Raw genomic sequence first — 14,830 nt, forward strand, 5'->3', positions numbered from 1 at the left:
AAACTATAGGAGTTAAGTTTGGCCTCTTCTCTTGATGCCACAGCAACAGTCGTGTTACCACAGACCCCCCTGCTGGGCTGCAGACATAGAAATAGAATTCAAATTCTGTGGCCCCCAAGACCTGCATAGGCAAAGCCTGTTAAACAAAGAAAGGGCATAGCTAATAATGACAAAGACACACACACACACACAGCACTAATACGCAATAAGGTATAGAGATGCAGCACTGATGTTGAATGGCGTAGAGGAGGATGAATGTAGAGTCCGGTGTGAGAGTTAGGAAACTATGAGCCAACTGTGAAAAACTCCCAGAAACAATGGGGTTTATTTTTCTTAGATGCCTGTGATTCTGATCCAGATCCAAACGAAGCTTAGGTCATACTGTTGTGAGAGGAAGCGATGGGGAGTGGGGTAGAGGAGATTTTGGGAGGGTTGAGATAATAGAGGGGGAGGGATAAAAGAGAGGAGAGGTTGGAGAGAAAAAAGGAAAAAGTGAGCAGATTTTAGGCCAGAGCTTTGTTAATCACTCTTGGCTCTCACCTCAGTCATCAGGAGCCGTGCTGAAGAAACCCCCAAATAAAAGGCAATTGTAGTAAAGGTTAAAAACCTCTCACAGTTTGGACAGGCTCCTCCATTCTCTCAGTTTCGCTGATATATATCCCGCCACTGTTTGGCCACTTTTTCTCCGTCTTGGTGAGAGTGGGTTACTGTTGATCTCTTGTGGTGGGGTGGGTGGCTGGGGGGGGGAGGGTTTCAAGGGAAGGCACTCCACCCTTACCCAGGCCCCCTTGGCTGCAGAGCATCGCTGTTGTGCCAAGAATGTGCTGGGGTTTCTGGGTGGCGGCCATATTGGAAGCCTGTCTGACAGGTCCATTGTGCGTGTGTCAGATGGCCTCTGTGATTGGGCAGTTGTGTCCAGTCACGTTTGGGCACTGTGTTCCGATCGTCTGTGCTGGTGAGCAGACTGTCCAGTCGCTCTCTCCCGGAGTTTGGGAATACGACCCAAAGCGGCACCTTTCCAAAATAATCCAAATAACAGCAATCTGTTAATTAGATGCACTGGGAGAACTTGAAATCAAATAAAACTGTATTACTGCATTAGTATGTGTGTGTGTGTGCTTCTGTAGAAAATTGCATATTTTTTAGTATTCCTGACCCCTTCTCCTCGCTTGTTCTTTCTTATAGTCAAATTCCCGCAACATCCTGCGAATCGGGCTCCACTCTCTCGGCTCGGCTCTGTGGGGTGATGACCTGTGTTGCCATGACAACCCCAGAAATGGCCACGCCCTCACTACCTTTCTCTATGGACTGCGTGCTTTGCTGAGGTCATCGCTGTCAGTCGCAGTAATTACTTTGCCTTCACATCTCATCCAGGTAAGAAGACGATGTTTGACACGTGAGAACAACTCGACACAGTTCATAAGCATCCGAATGCAACTTAGCTGATTAGCAATTACCTGCTGACCTGATATATATAACTGATATTTACACTTTTTAATGCTAGTTTTAACTAGTTGAGAACAGTTTGTCATTAGTTTATGACATGTGTGGTACTGCAAGTATATCAGGCAAGCTTTGCAAGTCATAACTGCAGCTTTATTCTGCTTTCTTCACCTCTCTGTCTTTGCTCCTCTGTTGTGACCTAAACCACTTACCTCCAATTGCCGCCAGAGGGATAAATAGTGTGCTAAAGTAGAATTTACAGATAATAGACGGTTAGGATTTTTTTGTGCGTGGGTTGATGTTTGGCCCATGTGCTTTTTCTTTGTCTTTTTCATTAATGGGGAACAAAGTTTGAAGTCTTTTGTAGTGGGGCCTCCTCTTGACCCCGTGGTCCGGTGTCACCCTGGTATGACTCAGGCCTGCGCGGGGGCCTCTTCCTCTCGCATCGCTCCCCCAGCAAACTCAGTCGAGTGCACACACTTCATTCAAAGGCCTCTAAATCTATGTTTGTTTGTTTGGGCTTTTAATTACTTGAAGTTGTCACACAATGAGAGTGTTTGCCTGTGTATGCATTTTATTCTCTTACAACTAACCCTCCTTGTAGTTGTGTGTGTGTCTCTGGCTGTGTGTTTGTGTTTGTGTGTATGTGTGTGTTTGGAGGGGGTATGAGTCCGCGTGCATGCGTCTGTGTACAGTCTGGCCTCTCAGTGTGAAGGTGGAGTCATCTGCTGAGGCATATGGCAAACCACAGCCCTCCCCCAGACAGTCGACCATAGAAGCACACTCACCAGAAAAGCCATCTGAGACTTTCTGCTCAAACGTTTTAATCTCGCTTACACTTAAAACACCTTACTTCCTTACAGTCCTCATTCACGACAGCATGGAAAGCTGCATTGTCTCGGATCCTTTATACAAAGATATAGGTCGGTGCTTAACTTTCAGAACAGCTGTGTTGTCACAACATGCTCTGGCTCCAAGCCTATGTGCTCACTGCACAGCGGCCTTGGCCTAGTCAAGAAAGGTAGAATGGCTAACTAGCAGATGTCAGCTGTGGTGGGAGCGGTCCCCCTGTCCCTCTCTGGCCTGGCCTCCAAACCCTTAATCTGTCCCCTCCCCCTTCCTCCACCCTGGGGAGTGAAGTGAATGAGCGGGGGAAGAAGAGGAGAGGGGGACATTTTGGACTGAATCAGGTGTTGGGTGACCAAGCCAACATGGAGGTAATGAGAGGCTGTTAAAGATGGGCATCTATGAAATGACCTTATGATTAGTTTAATCACACTTGGTGTTGTTGTCATAAATAGATATTCTAATTGATCAGCTGAGGTCATCAAGGTGTGCTCATTTTAATTTAATGACAACAGTGTGTCTGGTGTTTTAGGAGCTGACTTGTTCGCACAGCTTCTTGCCTTTGCTTCGATAATTTATCTTAGTTAACGGACGGTGGCCTTTGGAAGACTGTCTAGACTAGTAGCGGTGGGCTAACTGGTCGAGACCGCGCTGGACTCTCTATCCATTATTGAGCAGCTTGGGAAGTTGAGTAACTCACTGAAAGCCTCCTCACAGCAGCCCAGTGCCACAGTCCATCTGAAACATTAATTAGCCTGGTCCTCCTCCATCATACTATCTCCTGCCACCATCCCCATCCCCACAAGTAAACACACACAAACACAAAACACACAGTCTTCCCTAAAACGCATCCATATACACCGCACCTGCTGCTCAGGCTGAGTGGTGTCCTCCTGACCTATGCAAATATTTAGACTGGTCAGGCAGAGTTGTTTAGTACTGTAGTGTAGCTACAAACCCCCCCATGCAGGTTCTTTTTGTAACCATCAATCCTCTAGAGGAATCAACCATCAATATTCAATTGACCTTTTTTTTTTTTTTTACTTTTCGTTATTTAAATTCAGGGCTGCAACTAATGATTATTTACATTATCAATTAATCTGCTGATTATTTTCTAAAAATTCATGAAAAACGTCCATGGCAACTTCCCAGAGCCAAAAGCGACAGCCAACAGTCCAAAACCTAAACATATTCCATTACCTTCTTCTTCTTCTTTTGGCTGCTCCTGTTAGGGGTCAGCACAGTAGATCATATGTTTCCATCTCTTTCTGTCCTCTGCATCTTCCTCTGCTGTGACAACCACCTGCATGTCCTCCCTCACCTATATAAACACCGATAACCCTCCACTTCGGCGTTCCTCTTTTCCTCTTCCCTGGCAGCTCCATATTCAGCATCCTTGTCCCAATATACCCAGCATCTCTCCTTTTGCACATGTCCAAAAAATCTCAACCTAACCTCTCTTGCTTTGTCTCCAAACTGTCTAACCTGAGTTGTCCCTCTAATATACTCATTTCATTTACCATCACATATGACAAAGGAAAGCAGAAAATCCTCTCATTTGTAAAGCAAAAAAACAAAATGATTACAAATAAAATAATTAATTTGTCACAAAATATTTTATATTTCCGAACAGTTTTAATTATTCGTGAAATAACAAATTTGAAAAGCATTTTATTAGATTGAATTGTTAGATTAAATTCCTGAAAACTAGGCGACTGTAAATTCAACTAGGCCGAGTTTGAAGATGGGTGTGGTACGAGCAATGGCACAGAAAGTACGGGGGCAAGGACGGTGAAAAGAGGATATGTCACGTGTCATCATCGCGTCAAATTATTGGGGTACAGCACATGCGCAGTCTGCACTTGTGTCATACCCCATAGCTCAAGACCCGTGACCAAGCTTCTTTCAATAGGGCTTGTAGGGGGATAGGAAGTGGGAAAGGGTCCATTGGCCCTCCCACTTTACGCCCCTGACCGGATTTGGTGTCATGGCTGGTGTGATCCACTAGTTTTAATCATAAAATGTTATTTGTTAAATGGTTATTTATGTTTAGATCGCAAGTTTTAAACCAGGGCATGTAACCATATCATCTGCCTGATAACTACAACTGTCATGACAGTTGAAACTGTGTCTGTGTTCCCATTTTAAAATCAAATTTTTTTAGAGACTCTCCTGCTTCCATTTCTAGCCCTGGAAGTGATGTGCATTTATGTTGTGTCATATATAGACTCTTCTCTCCCAAGACATTAGACAGACAGAAAAGCTTCTGCCTCCCTCAGAGTGATGTATTAGATTTTGGATAGATTCTGCACACACCATACACACATTTTCAAACACAAACACAGAAAGCCATACAGCCAAACAAAATCCATTGAGCCAAAAAACTGTGATGAAATTGTATTTGATCAGTAACTGGTTACATGAAGAGACCCGGTCAAGTTAAGATACTGCAAAGTAAATGACCGTTGGGCTCTCCCTATGACCTGTCAGTCAGTGATGGTCAGCTGATGCTCAGGGTGTTCAGAGGATTTACACTCAGCGAATCAGAGCTAATTGAGCCAGCATAGACTTTCATTGCTGAACTGAAGTGACTCTTGTTCGAGTCCCTTATGAATTATAAATAAGATTTTAAAAAAGATGTAACCTCCTAGAACTCAAGGAGCTGTGGAGCACGTGCATGTCTTTTTCTGACGTCATCCTGCCCTCCTGCCACTGTACTGAGCAGCTCTGTGTGGACACTTTGGATTCATCTGACTTTGAAACTTCATCTTTGCCAAGGAGCCTCATCTTTGTATTTCAGTAAACACTATTATTATGTCCTAGACAGAACAGCACAGATAAAGTTTTAGCAGACCCCCCTCTCTCGTACAGACCCTATTGGCCATACTGTACCATTAGTGTTTTGAATAATTTGTCGTAGCCAAACTCTTACACTGGCTTTAATTGCTGCATTTGGGTGACCTCAGATACCCCGTAAGTGCTGGCGGTCCTGACTGGTGGGATATGCATACTTTAAAAGTAGGACAAAAATGAAAAGGAAGAAGAAAGAGTGGGGAAAAGACATGAAGGCATGAAAACTGCATTAGGCGGTGGCAGCCAACACAGAGAGAAGGACGTGAATGATTCAAGAGGCAAAGGGATTAATAATGCAGCACTCCCTCTTTCCCTCCATCCCAGTGTCCCTCTTTCTCTCTCTCTCTCCCCTCCTCTCCCTTTACCCTCCAGCCTCCACCCTTTTGTATACTTCTCCTTCATTCTTTCTATCTACTGTATTCGCCCCGGACGTGTCCCCTTTGTTGTCAAGTCAGTGACCTAACCAGTAGGGGGAGCTCTCCCCATCAAGCCTCTGCTGCTTTCTCCCACTTCCCCTCTATCCTCCCCTGCTGTGTGCAGGTTTGACAGTGTGCACCAACTGTGAGCCTTTTTGTAAAAAAAAAATGTTGTTTGATGAAGTAAAATAAGTTGACTTTTCCCACGCAACTTTTGTAGATGTATGCCGGATGTAAGGTGTATGTCCACTTGCCTGCCCCAACATCACCTGTGTAACCCCTATCAGGGCTCTTTCCCCTCCATACCTCATCACCCTCACCTAAGCCATGGGCAGAAATGACCTGGCCACGGGACATGATGACCTAATTTAATTGCAACACTGATGGCCCGTCAGGAGGCTTTTAATTACCTGCTCATGTTTCTCCCTCTCTCTCTCTCTCTCCCTCTCTCGACCCTACAGGACAGAGCTCTAATGGGCAGCATAACCAGGCTATGTGACAATGCCATAGCCCTGGAATCATTCAAAGGCTCTGAGAGAGAGACCAACCCACTCTACAAAGATTACCATGGTAAGAACACACACACACACACACACACACACACACACACACACACACACACTCGCTTATCTTTCTGTCTCTTTTCCATCAGATACACACACATGCACACAAGCAGTGCATTAAGGCTGGGGCTGGGCTGTGGATGGAGGCAGGGCAGCCCCCTTGCAGGCCAGGCTGTCAGCGCGCGTTAGTGTGCTGCTGCTCAATCAGACGTGCTCCTCAGTAGACAGGCCGGGGGGGATTCAGCTGCCACGCTGTACCCCCTCTCCCTCGCACCCTCACCCCCTCCATCCCTGCCTCCCCCCCGCTCCTCCCTCCAGCAGAGCCTCTCTCCCTCTCGCCTCGCCCCCTCTCCATTCCCAGTCCCATACCCCTGAGGCTCTGGAGCAGAGCAGACCAACACTGGGGAATCGATATTCTCACCATCACTCTCTCGTCCTCTCTGCCTGTATCTCTCCATCCCTCGCTCAATGTCTCCATGGCCAGCATGCTCTGCTAATAAATGGAGGGCAAGGCTTTCAGTATAGGGAAAGAGGACACCAGTAAGGGACGATGGGAGTGATGGAAACAAAAAATAGGGAGGGGGGGAAGCATAGTTTGTCTCTACTGTCTCGGTCCTCACCATCACTTTTCCTTTACGGTTTTACCATTCCCTCTTTCTCCCGTTTGCTTCCTTCTTTTCTATCACACTCTTCGCGCATAAAGGTCAGTTTAAGCGAGTCGGGTATTTTTAGCCGTGCCTCTCGAACTCTCCGACTCACTCTTGCGCTTTTCCTCTCATTCCCCCCCCCCCCCCTCCCTCCTCTCCTTCGGGTTATACAGCCCCGGTTGTGACAGATGAAGGGATGAGGAGTAAAAACATTCAATGGCAAATTTTGGTTTCATCCAACAGCATGTTTTATTTAGATAACACATCCCATAGTGATCACATTCCTCTGCATTGTAAAGGCAGGTGGCATGTAAACCCAGTCAACATCATGAGCGTTGTAGTGCATCATTTTTTTAAATAATTATGTAGTACAAAAATGTTCTTTGGAATTTGCAATTAATATTATTTGAATTTCTTGTTCAAGAATATATTTGCCCTCTTGTTTAACCAGCCAGAGACATTCTGGTTGGGTTATGAAATACATTTATGTGCATGATTGTTTTGATGTGTGTTCATGAGTGCAAACGCATCTGGTGCGAGTGTGAGAGTGCGTGCGGATGCGTGTGCGTGCGTGTTTGCGGCAGCAGTTCAGGGCTGCTCAAAGCATGCTGGGAAGCCTGTCACTGCAAATCAGGCAAGGGGAAATCACCCAAGTGCACAGAGGAGAGAACCCACCATCCCCCACTTTCTCTGTCTGTCTCCCTTTCTCCATTACTCCCTCGATCTCTTCTTTTCTCTCTCACGCTCATTTATACTAACCCACTTCTACAGTACTTTTCCAGTTTTATGAAAATGTAACTTCGCGGTGACAGGAAAAGAGAAACGAAGAGTAAAAAATACTCCGCTTGTATGTTCGCTTTCTGTCCCACTAATGTGTCCTTTAATTGTTCATTTACAGTACACCCATGCTCCAGCCTTTAGGGGAAAAAGAAGAGAGTAGGAATGCTGACATAGAAGTGATATCTGATAATTAGATAGATAGATTGTATTTCACTGCAATACCACCATGTTTGTAGTTTCTGGTCACCTACTGTAACTACGATGCTTAGTATAGATGAAGATGTCTGAAAAATACTGGTTTGTTAATGACTGTCCTGCTACATTCACTCCATTCACTCAAGTAGACGGGCGTAGTTTACTTCAAATCAAATAAGGAAAATGTAACATTGAGTTTTGCATTTTTAAAAACTTTAAAAATCCAGCATTTTGGAATCAGAAGGTATATACTTGAAAGCGTCCTTTTAAGATGCTGACTGTCACGCTTACGTCAAATAGAAACAAAAAAATAAAACTTTTTGTTAGATATCAAGCAGACAAAAATGACTCCCTTGTTGTTCGACTCCGGTTGTTACAAAAGTTATTTGAAATGTACAAAAATCTGGATTTCTTTTTTAGCAGTTGCCACATTTAAATGTGTAAATCAACAAACGATTAATCATCCATGTATGAAATCAGCGTGAGAAAACTTTGGACAGAGAAAAGAAAATACCTGATCCTCTTTAAGTTGCACTATTTATCAAGATTTTACACTTTTTACGCAAAAGGAAGCACACAACTTTGTCTAGGTTGTTTTTTATTGACACAGTTTAACATCAAACATGCACATTGTGGATAAGACTGTAATATCTTGCTTGTACTTTTACTCTAGTTTGTTATGCTTTGTTCAGCCAATTCAGTTTTAATCTACTCTCACTGTCCTTCACAGGTCTGCTACATGTACGCCAAGTTCCTCACCTCAACTGTCTGGCGAGTAAACTCCCCGACCACAAGGACCTGGCCTTTAAGCTCAAGAGAAAACAGTTCACTATTGAGGTAAGTTGTCAAGGGTTTCTTCATAAACAAAATATAGTGTTAGGGGTTCTTCCCTCTGGTTGTACTGTATGTTTAATGCTGTCTTTCAGTCAGAATCAGATTTTTTATTTTGTTGCCCCCATTTGATTCCTCTAATGTGTTTTTTTGTAACTTGCCATGTAACCATTAACCTAAAACAAGAGCTGAATTTAGATAAGTAATTGTTTATTGAGAGAGCCCTTACATTTGTTCCCATTCATCATGGTCATAGCAGAGCTAAAATTAAGTGCTGATGATAATGAGAAGTCTCTCACGTTAGTTCTGCCAGCCAGTTTTTACTATTGGGTGTCAAAATCAAAGGTGAAGCTATTGATTATACACTGTTGCTGCCACACTTACTCCAGTGTAGTGTCAAGAGGCAACAGAGTGAGAAAAATCTCTATGAATATGCAATTAAAAAGTACTGGTGGCAGTTTAAGTTAAAGGTATAGTTGAAGATGAATTAAACACCAGTCAAGATATGAGAGCATGTCCCCAGCCATCCATGACAGACAAAAATTAAGCAACCGCAGTAAACATGGTTGCACTATGAGAAACATTTTAAGCCACAATAGCTCTCAAGGGAACAGGCTATATACGGTAGGTGCTGCTTACTCTGTCTGGCAGGTCACTGTTCATTCACTCCCCAGCTGCCAACAGCTGCGATCTGTTGCGAAAAAGCAGCAGTTTAGACAGCAGCTCTACTTTATACTCTACCCTATAAACTCATTTGAATGGCCATTTTGATCAGTGGTGGTTTCAGGTGGAAAAAAATGGTGTGCCAACAACTACTTTGGACCGATGCAAGACCAGAACATTTAACATAATCCTTCATATCCCTCCAAAAGCAGTAATTCATATTTTGACTCCTCATGACTACAAGACACTGCAGGACTACTGTAGATAAAATGAGGCAATGTGATAGTCATAAAAACACTGCTTGCACGCTGAAGGCAGTGTTTTCCCTAGGATTTTTTCCAAGAGCATTGCTGAAGTGCATGAGTTTGGTTGTTTTTTTTGCGCCACCAGAAGATATTTAGTGTGTCTGCTGACACAAGAAGTAGTAGTAGAAGTAGACACATTTGTACAGTTGTAGATGTTTAAACAAATGCTTCAAGACTTCTTGCCTCTCCTCCTCTCTCCTGTCCTCCTCTCACCTCTCTTTCCATACTTTACTGTCTCACCTGTAATACCTGTCATCCTGTCTAATAATAGAATACATGGAGTAAAGTACTTCACAAGAATGAAATCAAATAACCCCTGCTAGGCATTTTCAATTTCACATACAGGAGACAAAATACTCCTCCTTCATTTTATCCAACTAACCTCAACTTCATCATGACAACCATCAGCCTTTCTTTTTCTTACCAACCAGTTTACCAAACTCATCTGGAAATTCAAAAATATATAATTTGACTAACAAGCTAAGTGTACAGAGATCAAATTTTGCGAATACAATTGTGCTATGTAGGTCTGTCAACATTAGCCAAAAATGACATTCACATATTCATCCTAAAATAAATACACAAGTTGAAATATATTTGAATTTCTGTTAGATATTTAATGGATATGTGTAGAAAGTTTCGACATTATTGACAGTTATTATTATTATATGAAATTGGCGGAGATTATTGATGTCCCTAATTTTAGTTAATTGCTTAAGTAGCAAACACTATTAGTTGTTGCCACATTAAAACAGGTTCAGTTTTACTTACTAAATCATAACAAAACTAGTAAAAACCCAAAGCATCTAGGCGTAAACTTAACGTTACATACATTAATAAACCGTGAATTTGATCCGATATTTACTACTTATGTTTTTCCCCCGGGACCACCCCCAATACACGCCATAATCTGTTGTCTCTATGTCTTCACTGAACTTTGTTGTAATAGATAGGAAGCAAGACCGGCAGCGTAGCCTTCGAAATTTCTCGGGGTGTTTGATCGATACTCCTCGCTCGGCCCCTACTCCTGCTGCTTAAAGTAGAGATAGCGAGTTTATTGCATTTGGGGAGATTTTTATTTAGCAGCGGTGCTAATCATGGTACACAAAATATACTGTAGGTCTTTCACCCAGGGGCAGGAGACAGGGGTTCACATCCCATGTGAAACCAGCAACGTGTAGTTGTCTTTGTGTTCACAAGCGTTAAGTTTGACTTCCGCTTTTGAAAGGAAGTTATAAGTAGAATATATATACAGTATGTAGTTAAGCTAAAATGAGATGTTCATCCCTTAACTTAACTAAGTGGTTTTGTTGCCTAAACCTAAAGAAGTAGTTTTGTTTGTGTTCAGATTGTAACATTTCATGTAGTTTTACGTGCTGCTTTTAAACTTTGCTTCACTTATATAACGTAGTAGGCGTAATTGGCCACGACTGACCCACATTTATGATGCCTATAGCAAGCGATAATGCACATTTAATGGTCTGATATCAGTCACTCTTCACAGGATTAAACAGTTCAGCAGCAGTGAGTTTCACCCCAAGCCACCATAAGCATTAGAAAAGTAACATGATATAATCAGATTACAAATACATTCCATGCTGAGCGAACTTTTCAGTGACTACGGTGATAAAATCCTGTAGCTGCTCAAAAATAACAAAGAGCTGTCAAATAGTTTAGTAGTGATAAGGTGGTCACTCTCTGAACATCACTGCTCTGCCTGTGAGATGATGATGTTGCATGCCTCATTTGTAACTGGTGCTGTATTGGTGACTGACTCTTCTACCCGTTTCATCTGCTCCACCATGGGTTGAAGTGGCTAATCTTTCAATTTGCCGTCTTATACATTCACTTTGAACTAAACAAGAGCACTGCTCACTCCAGCTGCATCAACGACAGCTAATGGCCTTTGTGTTGCCTCTGCGAGGTCTGCAGCTTGTTTTGGAGACCCCTGAGAAGAAGGTGGCGAAGGCGGTTAGGTCCGATAAAAACACCCTCAACACCCCTGGCAGAGCACAGCTGCTGCAAAGTGAGATTGAGCTGGTGCACAAAATGGCAATTTGGATAGATTTCCTTCATTAAGGTCTGTATGCTGCGGACATTCCCCGCTCACCATGGCGGCACCATCGACCATCATATGTCCCCTAACGTTAGTGTCTCCAGTGCACATTTGATGGTGTTAGACAGGCCCACAGCTTGTTTTATCCTAACTTCCGCAATCTCTAAAAAACGTTCTCTCACTGTATTGTTTGTCAGTATGTATCAGCTGAGATTTGCATGACACATCAATCATTTCATCCACTTACCTAGCAACTTCCTCCCTGTGCACCTGGTGCAGGCAGTTCAACGGCTCGTTCTGAATCGTGCTAGAGGTCCCCTTTGAAAACTGGCAGATCATCATAATGCCTCCGGAGCTTTGAGTCGCCCTCACACATTGTTTCAAATATGCATCGGAAAATCCCAGGGTTGAGACAGTCCGCACGTGGCGCCGTTTCACATTTTCCACCCAGTTTGATACAGGTCACTCACAGATCACATACCTGCTCTCCTCAACTTGTTGGCTATGCTGCTCAATTCCCTGTTTGTATGAACTGTCAATGTGGGTAGCTATGTTTGCTCCGCCAGTAGCAGAGTATAGTGCATGTACACAGCACAGTATTGTATGGCCTTTCCATTTTTTTCATTCATTTTTGATTTATGATTTCTTATCCTCTTTCTCTTTCTCTTCCTGTCAGAGACGCATTCATTTTGCATGTGTCACATCATCACTCTCACTCAGGGCAATCAATCTGTCACTGAGCCACCACTCTAGAGACAAATTAAGGGGCCCTCCTCTTAGCTCAGGCTCATGATTGGTCCTCATTACATTATCATTACCTTATCACACCCTCTGGTCCTTGCCTCTTAGTGAGTCCTATTGTCTCAGGCAGGAGGTGAGGGGGAGGAGAGGAATGCCCACCCCCCAAACCTTCTCCGCATCCAACGGTCAACCCCTTCTCATTTTCTGCCAGCCTTCACCATCCCTCTAACCCTTTCTCCTGCCTGCATTGGCGCGCTCCCCCCTCCTTTCTCTGACCCCCTGAATAGGCCACTCCAGTATAGATTTATATGGTCCGTAAAAGTCAAGGTGGTTATCCTCAATGGTCTTTTAATTAGGCCTCTGTATTGGGCAGGCCAGGGGGCAGAGGCCCAGAGCATCCCTGTAGCTCTGTGGGGCCTGGATACTGTGTCATATATCCCAGCAGCACGTTGTAAAGACCAAGCTTTGTCTGCCTTCCTTGTTTAAGGAGCTTTATTGGAGTTTTTTTTGTTGAATGGTAACCATACTCTTGTATTGCCCTCACAGACTGATATCCAGAGGAGTTTTCAAAATGTCTAAAATGGCTGCGATTGTTGACACAAGAGCATACGTAATATGAAGTGTCGATCACAATCCTTGGCCGTGATACATTTTTAATTGTGTGGGAATTTCCCACACATCATTGTATTGTATCACCAGTCAAGCATCAAATCAATCAAAACACACATTGTAACATGCTGTAATGTTCTTGTTGTAATGTTCTTGTGTTGGGTTCTCTGGAACTGTGATTGTCTTTCATTCATTTGCATATCACCTTCAATGGAGGTGTCACGAAGGTATGAGTACATGTTGGCTCTGCGGTTGGATTATATCAGTGTACCTGTGTTATAACTTTGCGTGCGGTACTACCGTTGTGCCGTGACTACGTGTCTCATTGTATACTGTGTTTGACCTGTTAGTCAACTGCCTCGGTGGGCCAGTGATTGACACATGAGATGGTGATTGGATTGTAAGCCCAGTGTCTGATGTGTGACAGCTCACACCATCCCTGCTAATCACCTCATTTACTCGAACTACAGGACTCCTCTGCCTGGGGCAACGTAATACAGCATTCTCTTACCAAGTTTTGTGCTCACAGTCTTTCTATCCTGGTAGTGATAGATCACTTCTCCATGCACTACTTTCAACTTTTGACTCCTTTTTCATATTTTAAATGCAGCGGATCCAGCCTCATCTATCGGAATTAATTTGTGTTGTGGTGGTGGTGAATGACAGGTGATTGACAGCGTTAGCTTCTCACCAGTTGAGTCAGGCAGATACATGCCACCCCAACAGTGCACGGAGTCACGCTGGTAACTAATTTCCTAACTGCTGTTTGACTCACACTTCTATCACCTATTGCGCCTCAGGAATGCGAAAAAGTACTTGTTTGCCAGCACACAAAGTACAGGTTTTGTCAATAAGGACATGCTTTTGTGTTATTAACTATTTTTTTCTAATTTGATTTGGTTTTAGTAGCCTACATTAATTGCCCTGCCCCACACTCAGCACCATCATGAAGGTTCTGTTGGTTCTGAGATAAGGTTACCGCAACAACGGTTGACGTTTCCAAGAGTTCAAACAGCGGTTGATAAGCAGTTATTAGCCATAACGCCTGAAGCCATAATTAACCCATGGCCCTGTCTGAGCAGGTAGGGGAGTGTTAGGTGTCTAGACAGGTTTAACACATACTCATTCATACATACGTACACAAACATTGCTTACTCCCACACACATAGAGATGTTCGGCACAAGCACATACTTATCGAGAAACGCATGAACATAGGTGACACGCAATGCGTGTGAAAGTTTTCTCACTCACTCATATTAAGCCGACACAGGCTTCCGTCACCACTTTCGCAATGCAAAGATGCTTTGAGGATGAAGCTCTGAAGAATGCAGATGGCACGCAATTACATTCTCCTCACCTTTGTTTGACCCTTTAAACTGACAGGCAATGTGCCTGTGGGGTACTGGGGGTGCCAGAGGCAGGTCACAGGGTCAAATACAGTATAAGACGGGATTTGTGTCAAATTAGTCTTCTCCCCGACTATTTCGAGGTGTCACTGACCTAGCCCTGTCACTTGGATGGCTAAGTAGTCTGTCTGGCTTTAAGGTAAACTTTGTAGTCTTGGGACCTTTCAGTTTTTGTGTTCATGTTTTTTGTATTTTATGTAGTAATTTTAAAGTCATCATTGGAGAGAATCAGTAAAACAAAGATGGGAGTGAGGAGGATGACACGTGATGGATGTCCAGGGCCCGATTCATACCCAAAATCTCGCTTACGCCACATTGATTAATATAGGTTATTGTAATTCACAGTTTCTGACTTCTGAATACAGTTCACATCAACATCCATGTCAGAATTATAAACGGAGGAACTCAGATATTTCGGAAAGCCTCCGGCAAAAAGTTGAATCTTGCTCAACTATTGCAGAAATGCAGCACTACG

General features: G+C 43.5%; 1 protein-coding gene across 2 annotated transcripts in view; it reads left to right on the forward strand.

The window, feature by feature from the left end:
- Positions 1 to 14,830, forward strand: part of elp4 (elongator acetyltransferase complex subunit 4) — a 64,585-nt gene that overhangs the window by 18,177 nt on the left and 31,578 nt on the right. For both annotated transcript variants that reach the window (XR_012590613.1, XM_074613358.1), the window contains exons 7-9: positions 1,186 to 1,374; positions 6,020 to 6,128; positions 8,474 to 8,580. Coding sequence is in view for 1 of the 2 variants with exons in the window: in XM_074613358.1 (XP_074469459.1) it covers positions 1,186 to 1,374; positions 6,020 to 6,128; positions 8,474 to 8,580 (405 nt within the window). In the remaining variant the exon portion in view is untranslated. The remainder of the gene's footprint in view (positions 1 to 1,185; positions 1,375 to 6,019; positions 6,129 to 8,473; positions 8,581 to 14,830) is intronic.

The sequence above is a fragment of the Sebastes fasciatus genome, chromosome 2 (assembly GCF_043250625.1).
Source record: "Sebastes fasciatus isolate fSebFas1 chromosome 2, fSebFas1.pri, whole genome shotgun sequence".
Lineage (NCBI taxonomy): Eukaryota > Metazoa > Chordata > Actinopteri > Perciformes > Sebastidae > Sebastes > Sebastes fasciatus.